At 43.8% G+C, this 18,575-nt stretch overlaps 1 protein-coding gene across 5 annotated transcripts in view; it reads left to right on the plus strand.

Annotated features, from left to right (window-relative positions):
* LOC134910339 (cadherin-23-like) overlaps window positions 1–18,575 on the plus strand; it is a 236,059-nt gene that overhangs the window by 67,212 nt on the left and 150,272 nt on the right. For 4 of the 5 annotated variants that reach the window (XM_063918239.1, XM_063918234.1, XM_063918237.1 and 1 more), the window contains 6 exons: window positions 297–516; window positions 3,431–3,564; window positions 4,912–5,055; window positions 6,485–6,732; window positions 9,150–9,259; window positions 12,873–12,989. In XM_063918239.1, the coding sequence (XP_063774309.1) occupies window positions 297–516; window positions 3,431–3,564; window positions 4,912–5,055; window positions 6,485–6,732; window positions 9,150–9,259; window positions 12,873–12,989 (973 nt within the window). The remainder of the gene's footprint in view (window positions 1–296; window positions 517–3,430; window positions 3,565–4,911; window positions 5,056–6,484; window positions 6,733–9,149; window positions 9,260–12,872; window positions 12,990–18,575) is intronic. The other variant, XM_063918235.1, reaches the window with a different exon arrangement.

Raw genomic sequence — 18,575 nt, forward strand, 5'->3', positions numbered from 1 at the left:
CACCTTAGTAATTATACCCCAATTTGTATTACCCAGCAGCCACCAAAGTTATACAATTGTATCTTTTAGCCTCTGGATGCAATGATGGTGTTTGGTAACCTAAACTCACCTTTTATCTCTCATACCCTTGTTGTAGTCATATATATATATATATATACATATATATATATATATATATATATACTGTCATTGTGAGATTGTGGCAAGATCATTAGTTACACATTTTAACCCTGGCTTTGGCAGAAATCAGTCCTCCTATGTACATGGCCTAAATGTAACATGTTTTATGTCCATAGATTTTCATTCTTGCTGAAGACCATGGGATACCACAGAAAAAACAAGGCTACTGTACCCTCGTTGTCCATGTACTGGATATAAATGACTGTAAACCAGTATTTGCACCACTAGATTATATCATTGTTGAAGAAAATGTACCGGTTGGAACTTCAATTGGCCAAGTCACAGCAACTGATGGGGATACTGGTGACTATGCTTTCATAGTCTACAGTCTGTTTGGTAATGTCAAAGATTTTACAATATTTAAGTGCCAGGTTTTCATGTTTATCTGGTACATTCGGGAACTCTGCTGGATACAGCACCAGTACCAATTGTTAGAGAGAAATACTGGGCATGTGTTCAGTGTATAAAAGACATTCCATGCTTTATGACTGTAAAACAATTTTCCCAGAAATTGACGGGCTTTTGGCTTTTTCAGAGAGCTACTGATCAGGGTCTATAGTGAGATTACATTTTCATTCTTTTTTACCTAGTTAATCTGTTCATGGGCTAAATGTACTAAATGTCAGGTTTAATTGCAGACAATCCACGGAATCCGCAGCGCCGTAACTAGTTGTGTACGGAGGGGGCACTGCACATATCGCTGCAGGGTAGGGGGCGCTGCTGGTGGCACTTGTCAATTATGTGTTTTAATTACTTTTACTTGCTGCTTCCCCCCTTTTTTGAAGCCCAGAAACTCCTGAAAACCCCTGTCTCCTACCCTCTAGTACCTATACAACATTCATGAACTCAACTTTCTTTGTTATTCAGTCACACTATCCATGATTACATTTCAAGATGTTGACATACCCAGGATTCAAACCCATTGCCTGTGGCATTGCAGTCAGACAATCTATACATTGAGCTATCTGCTCTTGAATAGAAAGGTGGATAATTCTAAGCTAGAGAATTCTAACTATTTGAAGCTTACTTTGTATTTTGTGAAAAAATTATCTGCATTGTGGCTGAGCAGATGTATGTAGTGTGTGGCTGCAAGAGATTGGATGTGTGGCTGCAGACTACATAGATCTGCTCAATTGCAATGCTGATTTTTTTTTTTTTTACAAGGGGCCTAATTCAGACCTGATCTCTAGTAAGTGATTTTTGCTCTGCTGCGATCAGATAGGGGGAGGGTATTTTAGCTGTGCAAGTGTGTGAACATGTGTAGCAGAGCTGTGCAAACAGATTTTGTGCAGTCTCTGCGCAGCCCAGGATTTACTCAGCCGCTGCGATCACATCAGCCTGTCCGGGACTGGAACTGACGTCAGGAACCCTCCCTGCTAACACATGGGCACACCTGCATATTTTCCAGACACTCCCTGAAAACGGTTAGTTGACACCCACAAATGCCTTCTTCCTTTCAATCTCCATGCGATCGCCCGTGCGAATGGATCCATCACACAAACCCATTGCTGAGCGGCGATCCGCTTTGTACCCGTGTAATGCGCCTGCGCATTGCGATGCATACGTATGCACAGTTTGTGCCTGATCGCCCGCTGTGCGAAAACGAACAGCAGCGATCAGGTCTGCATTAGCCCCAAAGTACCAGTAGCTTCATATAGTGTTCATAGTCTTTATGTAGGATCAAATAGCTCAATGAGTAGGGTGTTTGATTAGAATTCAACAGGTTATAGGTAGGGATCTTGGGATTTAGGCCCAAAAATGACCAAGATTCAATTCCTCTACCCAGCTCCCTCCTCCCGGCTCCCCAGCGTGACGTGCAGTGACAGGTCACTCTGCGCCGTCCGCCCTCACCTGCCGAGAGCAACGGATGTTTCCGGGGGGAGGGTGCAGACTCATAGGGAATAGCCAATCCCGGGATTGACCATTTTTCAATCCCGATACCCGTGAAATGGTATTGTAACAACAAGCTCTATCTATCTATCTATTATCTATCTATCTATCTATCTATCTATCTATCTATCTATCTATCTATCTATCTATCTATCTATCTATCATACCCCCATTGTTTTCAGTTAAAGGAGTGTTGTTTTTTTAATTCAATTGTCCCCCCACATATTTAGTGTATTCCCCACAGCCCATAGCGATACAGGTATATATCTATATATACTGTGTATGTGTGTGTGTGTATATATATATATATATATATATATATATATAGTGTGGGAAGAGGCATTATAGCATGGGCTTTCTCTGGGATCAATCTTGACATGCCCCTTGCCCGTGAGGCATGGGCCTTATATGCCTATTGTAAAAATGTGTGTGTGTTGGGGGAATGCCAATTCTCTCTCTGGCGCAGGGCATTTACTAACGTTTGGTTTTGTTGTCTAAACATAATCCACCTTCGATTACTCTCGTAAATTCCCTTCAGATTAGAAATGACCCCAATATGACCATTTGATGGAGTGGTTAGCTCCAAGCCCTCACCCACTCCCTGTTTCGAACCCTCCTGCCCTCTTCCCCTCCCGTGTGTTGTGTTTAATGTCTTCAGCTTTGTCTATTACATTTTGACTTGGTCCCTGATAGATAGATAGATAGATAGATAGATAGATAGATAGATAGATAAATAGGTAGATAGCTAATTACAGTAGATAGATAGATAATAACAATGGTGGGATCTATATTGCGCTACAGTTACCAATAATATGAGATTAAAGGTCTACAATATACTTTGATGGATAAAATCGATATATTGGCTGCTTTCCCCAAGGATGATCTTTTGTCAACAAAGCCCCGGAAAATTCTACAGAAAGGTGGTCTTGGGGAGCTCCAAATTTAATTGTTTTTTCTTCACATTTTTCCTCAAATAAACAACCTTTCCTTATATGCTGATGTGGATAGAGATAAAACCTCATATTATGATTCTCTTATAAGGTGTACCCTAGTATGAGAGAATATATATATATATATATATAAAATGTATATATATATATATATATATATAAACACTCACTTCTTCCAAAAGAGAAAAAAGAAATTGACCAGCACTCATGTTTAGTAGATGAAAGAAAAAGGGTTTTTATTCCTGACAAGCCATCTGGATATAACCCGGTACTACAGCCCGCCCGATAGCCGTTTCAACGCACAATGGTTTTCATCAGGGGCCCCTAGTGACACATTTATATCCATGATGTGATTCGTACATGCTTCTATTGTTTAGTGGCTCATGTATTATTTCTGTGTTTGAGGACAGATGAAGATGGACAGTTTGAAATAGATGAGCTGCTTGGGAACATTTTGGTAAAAAATCCTCTTGACTATGAAACCAAAAGAAGTTCATTACTAAATATTACTGCTACTAATAACAAGACAGCTCCTTTCTATCAGGTAAGAGGTGACAGAACAGAACATTAGGCGTAACTTGTGAGCTAGTATTATTTTTATGGCATGACATGCTGATTGCTTCTGATACATTACTGGAAGTGTAACATTTGCACCTTTCACATTACAACATAAGAAACATTCTGTTTGTACAGATAGAGCAGAGTTTACTGTAGGTTAGTGCAGCGCCACTACCTAACGTGTCCATACATTGGCTGATGTGTCAGATCTCTGTCAAATTTGAGTGCAGAATGGCTGGATCTTTCACATGTGGCTGCACCTGTCTATTTACGTGTACTGCCAAATATGACAGAAATACAGCCTACTGCAGCCGAGCAGAGCAATCAGAATTGACAGAATAGGGATACCATTTACATGGTGGGACGACGATCAAACACACACAGTAAGATGCTGTCATCAGGATTATCAAGGGATTGGAGGTCCAGGTACAGGTTCGGTGAACAGGATTACAGTCCAATCTAAATGTGATTGCAGGAGCATGAGAACAATATTTCAAGGGCAGTGGTATAGTGAGAGGGCAATACCAACAGAGTGATCAGATTCAGGAAGCCAGGAGGTGGTACACAGGTATCCAGAATACAGGAGTTGTAGCAACAAGAATGCCAATCAAAACTATAAGCATGTGGCCTGGAGCCAGATGAGGCAGGAGCTTTGCCGCAGCAGGGCCAAGATAGCAAACTGCCATGAATCATAGCAGAGAGCAAGCATGAGGCTATTACCACAATGCCCCTGTTTGTGAAATTAGAATTGTTAGCAATTCTTTTAAATTGTGAGAACATAAATTGGAAGTAACTGTATAGCGTAGTAGTAGTAGTAGTAGTCTATAACTATATTTAATACAAATGGTTTAATTAGGAATCTAAATATGCTCTTTCAATAAATTCAGTTCAAAAGTATTTGAGTTACAGAAGTTCTTGGTTATTGAAAATAACTGGATCCTACGCGTTTTGTCTCTTAGTGGGTTTCATCAGGGGGATAAATACATAATATGCTGTTTTCATGAACAGCTTGTCCATCCCGTCTTAATGTTAATTATACTGCTCGTAATTGCAGTAGCACTTTTCAAAACTGTAAACCCGAGTCTCCTCTATTTAATTTATTTTTTTTGAGGAAGGGTGGGGGTGTGTGTGTGTGGGGGGGGGGGGGGAGGTTGAGCAACAATCACTTAAATTTCTTCATGACATCGTAGCTTATGCTACCTGATATTTGGTTATTGACCAGATGATCTTTTTAACAAAGTGCCGGCATATTGGTTTGCTGTTTGTATGTTGGTTTTTGAATATGTTGTGAATTTATAGTTTTTATAATCATCACTTGTTTTATGTATTTCAGACAAGCACCCAGCTCACGATTCACTTATTTGATGATAATGATAATGCTCCACAGTTTACCCAGAAACTATACTTTGCTGAACTAGATGTGAACAGTCCAGTGGGGACACTTGTGAGAGTAGTAAATGCAACAGATAGAGATCAGGTATGTAGTAGATACCTATTATCTATTGCCTGGCTATTCATTGTTAAAAGTGCAATGATCTCTAGTTTCATAATTTGATTATTCAAACACCCTAGAAATGCTTACAGTATGATGTATCACTTTGCATCATCTTTTTCAAAACATAATTAATGTTGGGATGCACCCAACCCATATTTTGCGATTCAGATAAAAACCAGATCCTCAAACTCAGGATCCTGCAAATCTTCTAATTTTCAAATACTTTTCTACATTTGAAAATGCAGGGCCGTAACTAGGTGTGTGTGGAGTGTGCTCTGAAAGTGCTGCAGGGTAGGGGCGCTGTTTTATCTAATTATTTTTGCTTGCTCCCATTTTTGAAGTCAAACATCTCCTGACCGCCCCTGTCTCCTACACCCACACCTTTTGTCGTTAATACCTATACAGCATTCATGGACTTGACTTGAGAGCTCTTTGTTGTTGAATTGCACTGTCCTATATTACATTTCGGGATGCTGATGTGCTCGGGATTCAAACCCATTGCCTATGACATTGCAGTTGGACACTCTATTCATTGAGCTATCTACCTCGCATAGAAAGCTAGAGAATTCCAAGCTGGAGGGTTTTAACTATTTGAAGCTTACCTTGTACTTTGTGAAGGAGTGATCAGCGTTGTCGATTATGGTGCTGGTTGGTTTTTTTTAGGGAGTACAGGTAGCTTCATATAGTTTGAAACTTCATAGTATTTATAAAGTGGCTTGGGGGGTGGGGTGCCATAACATGGGCTTTCTCTGTGATCAATCTTGTCATGCCCCTTCCTCGCGAGACATGCGCTTTATGTCCCTATTGGAAAAATGGGGGGGATGGGGGGGACGCCAATTCTCTTTTAGGCACAGGGCACCAAAAACGCTATTTATTGCTCTGTGAAAATGTTACTTTATCTTTTGGTTTTAACTAACGATTTAGGAAAGGCACTCAACTGCCATCGCAAACAATGGCAGGGATGCAGCAACCGATGGGCACTGCTACTATGGGGTCTGGAGGTGTAGGGGACGTGGCAAATGACCCCCTCCCTCCCCCACCCCCCCAGCTCCGTCCTGAGTCCTGAGTCTCTTCTATTCTCAGAATACATGGGGACGGGCAAATGTGCAGCAAGTCTAAAATTGAGGGTGGACTTAGGATAGTAGCCCAGCGTTTTTGGATCCTGCTCCCAGCAGGACACAATTAATGTATTTGGTGATCCTTGTCTGGAGGTTTATTAATAACACATTTCTTAAAGCCATTTTGATACATAATCTGTTTATATCTTACTTAGTTCTGCAATGATGTTTCCTCCAGTTGTGACATAACTATGACATAACTCAAGAAAAAAAATCTAATGTAAAACCATGTTATTACAATAAAGTACTGTAATACTTGCTATTGAACATCCTGTCCCTATACACCTTTGCAGGGAGATAATGGTGTGATTGATTATTTCCTGTTATTTAACTCATCTTCTGAATACTTCCTGCTTGAAAATGAAAGAGAGGGAAGAATAATTACTGGAAGCCACCTGGAACCAGGAGAGATAACCATAACAGTTGTGGCTAAGGACAGAGGTTCTCCTTCACTAAATAACAGTGCTTCCGTTATTGTAAATGTCGCAAATGTGGCACATAAAGACCAGTCATCTCCAGAATTTAGCCCACAGAAAGTAAGGTGAGTTTTCTTTTGGACTAAAATAATCGATATGGCATTACATCCCAGCAGTCCTTATTGTGGCAGGACTGACTGGATTAGTGGTCTGTGAAGGAGGCATGGTCTTGCAAAGATGTAGGAATGGTCTGAGTGTGTTTTGTGCGGATCAAGGCATCGGCTTATATACCAACATGTTTGCTATTTAGAAGTTCAGTATGTATGTGTATATAGCGACGATCAATTTGTGATTTCATGACCAGATTGCCCTATAATTGCCTTCTCATTTCTTGGTTGCTATCAGCACTGCCATTTGGATTGGGACAAAATACAGAATTAAGGGGTCTATTTACTAAGCCTTGGATGGAGATAAAGTCACTGGAGATAAGGTACTTTATTTCCAGCAACTTTATCTCCATCCAAGGCTTAGTAAATAGACCCCTAAGACCCATGCAAACTGCAAATACAGTTATTAGAAGTTCCCTTGCTTGTGATTCCTCCAGATTTACAAATTGTGTTAGTGACAGTCTTCCCCAACAGACTCTATCTAATTTTGGTACTACACAATAATCTGTAAGGGCGCTGGATTGCAGAGATACACTGTGAGCCAGTCACCATATCAACAATCATAATGTCTAGAGTTGCAACGTTGACATTGTTGGCATGTCTGCATGGAACATGTCAACACCTGCACATCAACATGTTTACAATGTGAAATGTTGACATTCTGCACAATGCCGACTTTAGGTATTGGCTGATGGAGGGTTAGGGTTAGGCTGCCGGAGGGGAGGGTTAGAGTCAGGCACTAAGGCGATGGCTAGGGTTAGGCTGCGGAAAGGGAGGGATAGGGTTAGGCTGTGGGAGGGGAGGGTTAGGGTCAGGCACTAAGGGGAGTGTTAGGGTTAGGTTGCCAGAGAGGAGGGTTATCAGAGCCGGCCCTAACCAATATGATGCCCTAGGCAAGATTTTGGCTGGTGCCCACTAGCACAGCCGCAAGTTCTGCAGGAGATGCCTGGCATGAGTCATCTGGCAGCTCTGCTAACGCCAGGCGCCTTTTGTTTATGAAAATGCCTCATATTATTTGCATTACTATGTGTCTAGGATGCACAAGCAGCTTCTGCTGATTAAAATGATATGCAGCATGCCTATATTCTGTGAGTGCCTGCGGCTGTATCTGCATACATTACAGTGATTTCCAGGCATATACTGTAACGTAGCATTTCGTATGCAGATACAGACGCAGTCACACACAGAATATAGGCATGCTGCACATAATTTTAATCAGCAGAAGCTGCTGGTGCCCCTAAGCATACCAAATGCCCTAGGCATTTGCCTAGTTTGCCTATGCCTAAGGCCGGCTCTGAGGGTTATAGTCAGGCACTTAGGCGATGGCTATAGGGTTAGGCAGTGGGAGGGGAGGGTTAGGGTCAGACACTAAGGGGAGGGTTAAGGTTAAGCTGCAGGAGGCAGGGTTAGGCTGCCAGAGAGGAGGGTTATAGTCAGGCACTTAGGCGATGGCTATAGGGTTAGGCAGTGGGTGGGGAGGGGAGGGTTGGGGTCAGGCACTAAGGGGAGGGTAAAGGTTAGGCTGCAGGAGGCAGGGTTAGGCTGCCAGAGAGGAGGGTTATAGTCAGGCACTTAGGCGATGGTTAGGGTTAGGCTGCGGAAAGGGAGGGTTAGGCTGTGGGAGGGAAGGGCTAGGATCAGGCACTAAGGGGTGTGTTAGGGTTAGGCTGCCAGAGAGGAGGGTTATAGTCAGGCACTTAGGTGATGGCTAGGGTTAGGCTGTGGGAGGGGAGGGTTAGACTGTTGGAGGCAAGTGTTAGAATTAATGGTATATTGTGTTTATGCTAAAGATGTGTGGCTCGGTTCTCCAGAAATCCGAATCCACACAAATGTTGTAGATCCGAATGGAACCAAATACAAGGTCCAGATCTCCTGCAGAAATCCAATCTGAACCGAGTCCCAGAAGTGGGATTTTAAAAACTAATTTCAGGCTTTGAATTGCAAAAATTACATAATTAATTTGAGTGGTTTTTATTGATTTTTATACATTGTTATCAATGACTAGCAATTTTATTAACACATTTTTTTTGACCAAACAAAATCTGAACCAAAATACATGAGGGTGGTTTTGCCATTATAAAAACCCACTGCAGACGGCTGCCTTGCGCCTGCCTTCTCTCTTTCATAGTAAACAATGTATTTACTAGCCCTGTGGTAATTGATTATATCTATGTATGTTAAAGAGTTTTGTATGTATTCATTACAATAATGGAATTATCCACTGTTCATTTTTCAATGGGAAAAACAAATCCAAACACCAATCGTTCTACACATCAGATAGAATTTATTTCTTTGGCTCATTCTTCCTAGACCACAAGATCATGTCAGCGTGTATTCCTATGAACTTATTTCAGCATGTGTGTTTGTGTTTTTAGCACTGCTTTAAAGGAAAATAGAGACAAAAATGAACCTATTTACATATTTTCTGCAAAGGATGCCTCACGGGACAATGTCATTTACAGAATTGTGGCTGGTAATGACCAAGGTGAGTATAATAATAATGATCACCATTCTGATAAACAGGTATAAATAGTCTATGAGCATCCTTGACTGGGTTATTGGCATAAGCATCCTTTGGCTATGTATTGTGCACTGACCACGGCACACTATAGGTGTGGAGTGTGTACGTTCTCCCCATGTTTGCATGGGATTCCTCCAGTAGTCTCCCAAAGTACAAAAACCTACTAATTGCTTAATTGTCAACTATAACAATGGATGTAATTGAACTAATTTTTAAGATTTGCTTCCTAAATTACCCATTCACAGTCTTTGTTGGGTAGACGACTATAAAACCAAGGTGTAGATCTATGAAACTTTTCAAAGATGATAAGTGAATGTGTAGCTCACAGTAACCAATCAGATTTTAGCTACTATTTATCTAGTACAGTCTATAAAATGATAGCTAGCATCTAATTGGTTGCTTTGGGCAACACTTCCATTTGTCCTCTATAGAAGGTTATTAAATCTCCCCACTAGATCTTTAGTCCATTTGAGAGATTCTAAATAGCAATGGATTGGAAGATCCATGCTCATCCTCCTATCAATGTAGTACTAACCTGCATACTTACCTACTTTAACATGGCAGTGCCCTCCAGTTTATATGATTTAACATGGAAGTGCCCTTCAGTTGATATTACATGACATGACAGTGCCCTCCAGTTGATAGTATATAACATGGCAGTGCCTTTTAGTTGATATAATATCACATTACAGAAGTGTTCAGTTCAGATTATGCCACTTTACAGGTCCTCTTTACCATTATTATACAGTAACATCCCAAGTGCGTATGTTCATACCAGGCACCAGAAGGCAAAATAGTGGTCCCAGCTTGCACATGTGCTGATGTCCCAGCGACTTGCCAATGGCACATCAGTGATAATAAAGATACCTTATTGCAGCTAATTGTGGCAATCAGCAATCTTTATTTTCGGGTGCTGGATGCAAATGATAATAAATAGAGCCCTGAGGGGGGATGGGGAGGGGGGGTTATCAAAGCTCGGAGAGAGATACAGGAGCGGATTGGTTGGTACATTATCTCTCGCAGTTGTATCTTTCTCCATGCTTTGATAACCCCTGCCCCCCAAATGTTTCATTATAATAATTACTGCATTTCCTTAAAACCAACTTCTGCTCTCCTTTCTTTCATCAAATAAGACACAACAGCAGAGCTGTAGCTCACTATACAGTACACACTTTGATGCAGTATCAGACATTCCAAGACTATTCAGCTGAAGCGAGCTGCAAAGGGGGTTTGTGAGCTTGGACAGCAGTCAGCAGTGACTGTAGCAAATCACTATGAAATGAGTGGAGAGAGATATTTTCTAGTTCAAGCAGCCCCCTTGGTCATTCTTGTGTGTGTGACTCTGACAGCTGGAGCCTGGCGGCCAGTGCCTCCAATGTCCCTAGGAGTTACACCACTGTAACATCCACTACACACACACATCATTCACTGAAAATGGAACTATATTTAGGCCTGGCATTGAGTCAGACCCAATTGCTTAGCAGGCAATTCTGGTAACTTGGTAGACTGCTATATATCCTATGTTCATTCCCCATAGCAATTGTGCTCCCTGCATCCGCTATAGCTTTGCCCATGATTAAGCTTCAAGGTAATTTTTAAGATCAGCCTAATACTCAGGATTAGAGATGAGCACAGCTGTGAAGAATTTCAGTGTTCACTGCTGGCTCACTAGTACACGGAATGTTATTCTGCACTGTATTTGTAACCTCGGCAGCCTGTATTTTGTGCACTGTATACTCTATATAGTGTGGCTAGGGAAGTTATAGTGATTGGGAAACAGGGCCTCATTTACAGTAGCGCTATGCCGATACTCATGCTAATGGGTAATGTATGCCTCTTCTGCGCATGCGGCAGTGTCACACAGTGCAGGCGCCCTGATTGTTACCGCGCACAGACGCGGAGCAGATTTGGATGCAGGGTCTTCAGTGAGTGTTCCTAGGAGGCTGCAGTGGGTGACTAAGCAGGCATGGGCGTGTCGCGGGTTTGTTGCAGCAAGCTCACTGCGTCCAGAAACACAGAGCAGCTCACACAGTAGGCCATGGTCAGACGGAGAGACTGCACTGCCATATGGCTGGTGCGAGTTTCAGTAGTGTGTCAAATAGTGCACAGGTGGTGTGTCTAAAGCACCACCGCTGTAATAGGCATCTAAATATTAAGAAAATGGACCGCAGCATTAGTATATGACACGGCTACGTCTGCGTACGACTCAGAATCAGGCCCTTAACCACTTAATTGGAGTCGATCACCCCGCTCTATGCACTGGCTTTAGAGGAGGAGACCTGTCCTGAATGGATCTCCTCTTACTCTCCGGGATCCCCCGGTAGTGATGCGGCTGTCTGTGACAGCTGACATCACTTTCAGAATCGTTCCCCAGAATGCCATGCGACCGGCATTCTGAAGAATAACTTAGTCACCCCCACCTTTTAAACGTATGTACGTTCACGTCTGTTCCTCTTTTTTTAAGTGTGATATTATAAAAGTTAAGTTTTAACATTCATTATTATTATTATTCAAAATGTGCCCTAGAAAAGACGTATAGTCGCTTCTGTATTTTGCCCTTGCAAAATACCATTTTCCCTATAGTTTAAATGAACTATCATCTGGCAGCACCACCAACCCAGTGCTAAGCTTACTGACAAATAAAGCCATATGTTGGTCTACGCTATCTAAGCTCTGTGTACGTTAATACACATGTCATGTGCAGATTTACATCACTCTTGTTATATTGGCAAATAAGACACCAGTCCTAATTCAGATGCATGTAATCCACACGCAATGCCAAAGTCAACTTAGTTGAACAATTTTCTGCCTCTTAGTATGCGCCAAAAATTCCTAAAAACTCCCACGGTGCATGCGGTACACAGAATGTACGCACCATGGTGATGTTTTCATCAAGACGCACAGTATCAGATATGATGTGGAAAAGTGACGGGCGTTCTTGGTGGTAGCTAACAGTTGGCCTAATTCATTTTTGAAAGGAATTGCACAGATACAAGGAAGTGGATGTGCAATTCCGTGTTATTAAAATACTACCTGCGCTGCCCCTGCTCCGCCCCCAGATGCTGTAGCACGTCAATCATGCTGTGGCTGGCAGGGGGCTGCATGCGACATCGCACGACCCATTCTGCACATGTGCAGAACAGTCTTGCCCCTGCACAGACTCTCAAACATCGAATTTGTATGATGGGTTTGCATAAAAATATGAATTATGCCCAATGCAGCAAAAATGGTTCATTCAGTGGGTGTGTTATTATGGGAGTATTGTAGGCGGGTCCGGGAAAGCAGCTGCACACAGACGCACAGACACCAGCATAGGAGGCCATACATTCAGGAACTGCACCTGCCATAGGGCTGGTGAAAGATTTGATGGAGTGACCGACGGTGGCATCTAAGGGAGCACCAATCAGGCATCTCAGTCCTTGCACATTTGGCCAAGCAGATGTACTCAAGGACCAGATTTGTAGTGGCATTTGCATACATTTGCATACAGAAGATCACCGATAGACACTGGTGCGTGCGCTTCCACAGTATTGTATCGCATTGTACTTATTATCATTTATTTCACTGTTCTTTGCAGGTGAGTTTCATTTGGATGAGAAAACTGGAGAACTCTGGGCAACAAACAATTTTAACTATAATGTACAACCATCCTATACTATTACTGTGGAGGCAGACAGAGTCCCGGACTTGAAAGGTAAATGTGACCATAACTCTGCACAGGATACAGTATAGTCAGGAGTAATGTAGTGGCAAACAGCATCATGTAGAGGTTGTGGGAAAGGAGACTTTACAAGTCAAATGCTTTAACATTGAATGTATATATATATATATATATATATGTATATCTGTACTGTGAATTCTTAATATCTTCACTACTAAAGACAAATGAGCAGGGCCATCTTAACGTATAGGCACACTGGGACTGGGCAACTGCCATGGGGTCCACAATTCTAGGGGCCTCCAAGCAGGGCAGGTGGTGGTCACACAATCAGACAGTGAATGATTGTCAACATACTGATTGGTGTATGGCTGGAGTTATACACCAATCAGAGTGCGGACAGCCATTCACTGTATGAAAGCATGTGGAGACACGGAGCAGGACCGCCGAAGCTGCATGTTATGATTTTTTTCCCATTGATTCCTGTGAATGGGTGAGTATTCACCACAGTGCATTGCTTTGAATAGGGCCTACTATGCTGCTAAGATGGCCCTGTGGGTGGAATGTCATTAAGCCCATGGCCTCCTAAATGACCTTGTTCACCATGTAGAAAATGCTCTGCTCCTTGATTTCCCACTTAATTTACAATTGCAGTTACCATCAGTGTCGGACTGGGGCATGAAGGGCCCAATGGTAGGGGCCCATATTATGGGTTGTGGCCAGTCTCCAGAGGGGCAGAGGCTGGGCTAACCATTAGAAAGAGTGCATGGTCTGGGCCCCTTGATAAATAGATATAGTAAATGCTGATAGTGCATGCATGATAATGTACCACATTAATAACCGCAATGCACTATAGAAAATACACCATAGTAATGTGCAGTATAAAGGTAACATTTATAATGTATAATTCAAGTGCACAGTCTGAAACCTGATCCCTAGAGGAGGAGGAGGGCCCGCAGGTAGTGGGGCCTAGCGGTAGTTTCCCCTATACCCCTGTGGACCAGTCCAACCCTGGTTACCATTTTCTTGGAGATATGTGGATATATACAGTAGAGATGAGCGCCAGAAATTTTTCGGGTTTTGTGTTTTGGTTTTGGGTTCGGTTCCGCGGCCGTGTTTTGGGTTCGACCGCGTTTTGGCAAAACCTCACCGAATTTTTTTTGTCGGATTCGGGTGTGTTTTGGATTCGGGTGTTTTTTGCAAAAAACCATAAAAAACAGCTTAAATCATAGAATTTGGGGGTCATTTTGATCCCAAAGTATTATTAACCTCAAAAACCATAATTTCCACTCATTTTCAGTCTATTCTGAATACCTCACACCTCACAATATTATTTTTAGTCCTAAAATTTGCACCGAGGTCGCTGTGTGAGTAAGATAAGCGACCCTAGTGGCCGACACAAACACCGGGCCCATCTAGGAGTGGCACTGCAGTGTCACGCAGGATGTCCCTTCCAAAAAACCCTCCCCAAACAGCACATGACGCAAAGAAAAAAAGAGGCGCAATGAGGTAGCTGTGTGAGTAAGATAAGCGACCCTAGTGGCCGACACAAACACCGGGCCCATCTAGGAGTGGCACTGCAGTGTCACGCAGGATGTCCCTTCCAAAAAACCCTCCCCAAACAGCACATGACGCAAAGAAAAAAAGAGGCGCAATGAGGTAGCTGACTGTGTGAGTAAGATAAGCGACCCTAGTGGCCGACACAAACACCGGGCCCATCTAGGAGTGGCACTGCAGTGTCACGCAGGATGTCCCTTACAAAAAACCCTCCCCAAACAGCACATGACGCAAAGAAAAAAAGAGGCGCAATGAGGTAGCTGACTGTGTGAGTAAGATAAGCGACCCTAGTGGCCGACACAAACACCGGGCCCATCTAGGAGTGGCACTGCAGTGTCACGCAGGATGTCCCTTCCAAAAAACCCTCCCCAAACAGCACATGACGCAAAGAAAAATAAAAGAAAAAAGAGGTGCAAGATGGAATTGTCCTTGGGCCCTCCCACCCACCCTTATGTTGTATAAACAAAGCAGGACATGCACACTTTAACCAACCCATCATTTCAGTGACAGGGTCTGCCACACGACTGTGACTGATATGACGGGTTGGTTTGGACCCCCCCCAAAAAAGAAGCAATTAATCTCTCCTTGCACAAACTGGCTCTACAGAGGCAAGATGTCCACCTCATCATCATCCTCCGATATATCACCGTGTACATCCCCCTCCTCACAGATTATCAATTCGTCCCCACTGGAATCCACCATCTCAGCTCCCTGTGTACTTTGTGGAGGCAATTGCTGCTGGTCAATGTCTCCGCGGAGGAATTGATTATAATTCATTTTAATGAACATCATCTTCTCCACATTTTCTGGATGTAACCTCGTACGCCGATTGCTGACAAGGTGAGCGGCGGCACTAAACACTCTTTCGGAGTACACACTTGTGGGAGGGCAACTTAGGTAGAATAAAGCCAGTTTGTGCAAGGGCCTCCAAATTGCCTCTTTTTCCTGCCAGTATAAGTACGGACTGTGTGACGTGCCTACTTGGATGCGGTCACTCATATAATCCTCCACCATTCTTTCAATGGGGAGAGAATCATATGCAGTGCCAGTAGACGACATGTCCGTATCCGTAATCGTTGTCAGGTCCTTCAGTCCGGACCAGATGTCAGCATCAGCAGTCGCTCCAGACTGCCCTGCATCACCGCCAGCGGGTGGGCTCGGAATTCTGAGCCTTTTCCTCGCACCCCCAGTTGCGGGAGAATGTGAAGGAGGAGATGTTGACAGGTCGCGTTCCGCTTGACTTGACAATTTTCTCACCAGCAGGTCTTTCAACCCCAGCAGACTTGTGTCTGCCGGAAAGAGAGATCCAAGGTAGGCTTTAAATCTAGGATCGAGCACGGTGGCCAAAATGTAGTGCTCTGATTTCAACAGATTGACCACCCGTGAATCCTTGTTAAGCGAATTAAGGGCTCCATCCACAAGTCCCACATGCCTAGCGGAATCGCTCCATGTTAGCTCCTCCTTCAATGTCTCCAGCTTCTTCTGCAAAAGCCTGATGAGGGGAATGACCTGACTCAGGCTGGCAGTGTCTGAACTGACTTCACGTGTGGCAAGTTCAAAGGGCATCAGAACCTTGCACAACGTTGAAATCATTCTCCACTGCGCTTGAGACAGGTGCATTCCACCTCCTATATCGTGCTCAATTGTATAGGCTTGAATGGCCTTTTGCTGCTCCTCCAACCTCTGAAGCATATAGAGGGTTGAATTCCACCTCGTTACCACTTCTTGCTTCAGATGATGGCAGGGCAGGTTCAGTAGTTTTTGGTGGTGCTCCAGTCTTCTGTACGTGGTGCCTGTACGCCGAAAGTGTCCCGCAATTCTTCTGGCCACCGACAGCATCTCTTGCACGCCCCTGTCGTTTTTTAAAAAATTCTGCACCACCAAATTCAAGGTATGTGCAAAACATGGGACGTGCTGGAATTTGCCCATATTTAATGCACACACAATATTGCTGGTGTTGTCCGATGCCACAAATCCACAGGAGAGTCCAATTGGGGTAAGCCATTCCGCGATGATCTTCCTCAGTTGCCGTAAGAGGTTTTCAGCTGTGTGCGTATTCTGAAAACCGGTGATACAAAGCGTAGCCTGCCTAGGAAAGGGTTGGCGTTTGCGAGATGCTGCTACTGGTGCCGCCGCTGCTGTTCTTGCGGCGGGAGTCCATACATCTACCCAGTGGGCTGTCACAGTCATATAGTCCTGACCCTGCCCTGCTCCACTTGTCCACATGTCCGTGGTTAAGTGGACATTGGGTACAACTGCATTTTTTAGGACACTGGTGAGTCTTTTTCTGACGTCCGTGTACATTCTCGGTATCGCCTGCCTAGAGAAGTGGAACCTAGATGGTATTTGGTAACGGGGGCACACTGCCTCAATAAATTGTCTAGTTCCCTGTGAACTAACGGCGGATACCGGATGCACGTCTAACACCAACATAGTTGTCAAGGCCTCAGTTATCCGCTTTGCAGCAGGATGACTGCTGTGATATTTCATCTTCCTCGCAAAGGACTGTTGAACAGTCAATTGCTTACTGGAAGTAGTACAAGTGGGCTTACGACTTCCCCTCTGGGATGACCATCGACTCCCAGCAGCAACAACAGCAGCGCCAGCAGCAGTAGGCGTTACACGCAAGGATGCATCGGAGGAATCCCAGGCAGGAGAGGAATCATCAGAATTGCCAGTGACATGGCCTGCAGGACTATTGGCATTCCTGGGGAAGGAGGAAATTGACACTGAGGGAGTTGGTGGGGTGGTTTGCGTGAGCTTGGTTACAAGAGGAAGGGATTTACTGGTCAGTGGACTGCTTCCGCTGTCGGCCAAAGTTTTTGAACTTGTCACTGACTTATTATGAATGCGCTGCAGGTGACGTATAAGGGAGGATGTTCCGAGGTGGTTAACGTCCTTACCCCTACTTATTACAGCTTGACAAAGGGAACACACGGCTTGACAAATGTTGTCCGCATTTCTGGTGAAATACTTCCACACCGAAGAGCTGATTTTTTTGGTATTTTCACCAGGCATGTCAACGGCCATATTCCTCCCACGGACAACAGGTGTCTCCCCGGGTGCCTGACTTAAAAAAACCACCTCACCATCAGAATCCTCCTGGTCAATTTCCTCCCCAGCGCCAGCAACACCCATATCCTCCTCATCCTGGTGTACTTCAACACTGACATCTTCAATCTGACTATCAGGAACTGGACTGCGGGTGCTCCTTCCAGCACTTGCAGGGGGCGTGCAAATGGTGGAAGGCGCATGCTCTTCACGTCCAGTGTTGGGAAGGTCAGGCATCGCAACCGACACAATTGGACTCTCCTTGTGGATTTGGGATTTCAAAGAACGCACAGTTCTTTGCTGTGCTTTTTCCAGCTTGAGTCTTTTCATTTTTCTAGCGAGAGGCTGAGTGCTTCCATCCTCATGTGAAGCTGAACCACTAGCCATGAACATAGGCCAGGGCCTCAGCCGTTCCTTGCCACTCCGTGTGGTAAATGGCATATTGGCAAGTTTACGCTTCTCCTCCGACAATTTTATTTTAGGTTTTGGAGTCCTTTTTTTACTGATATTTGGTGTTTTGGATTTGACATGCTCTGTACTATGACATTGGGCATCGGCCTTGGCAGACGACGTTGCTGGCATTTCATCGTCTCGGCCATGACTAGTGGCAGCAGCTTCAGCACGAGGTGGAAGTGGATCTTGATCTTTCCCTAATTTTGGAACCTCAACATTTTTGTTCTCCATATTTTAATAGGCACAACTAAAAGGCACCTCAGGTAAACAATGGAGATGGATGGATACTAGTATACAATTATGGATGGACTGCCAAGTGCCGACACAGAGGTAGCTACAGCCGTGGACTACCGTACTGTACTGTGTCTGCTGCTAATATAGACTGGTTGATAATGAGATGTAGTATGTATGTATAAAGAAGAAAGAAAAAAAAACCACGGGTAGGTGGTATACAATTATGGACGGACTGCCGAGTGCCGACACAGAGGTAGCTACAGCCGTGGACTACCGTACTGTACTGTGTCTGCTGCTAATATAGACTGGATGATAATGAGATGTAGT

Source organism: Pseudophryne corroboree, chromosome 4, assembly GCF_028390025.1.
Source record: "Pseudophryne corroboree isolate aPseCor3 chromosome 4, aPseCor3.hap2, whole genome shotgun sequence".
In the NCBI taxonomy this organism is placed as follows: domain Eukaryota; kingdom Metazoa; phylum Chordata; class Amphibia; order Anura; family Myobatrachidae; genus Pseudophryne; species Pseudophryne corroboree.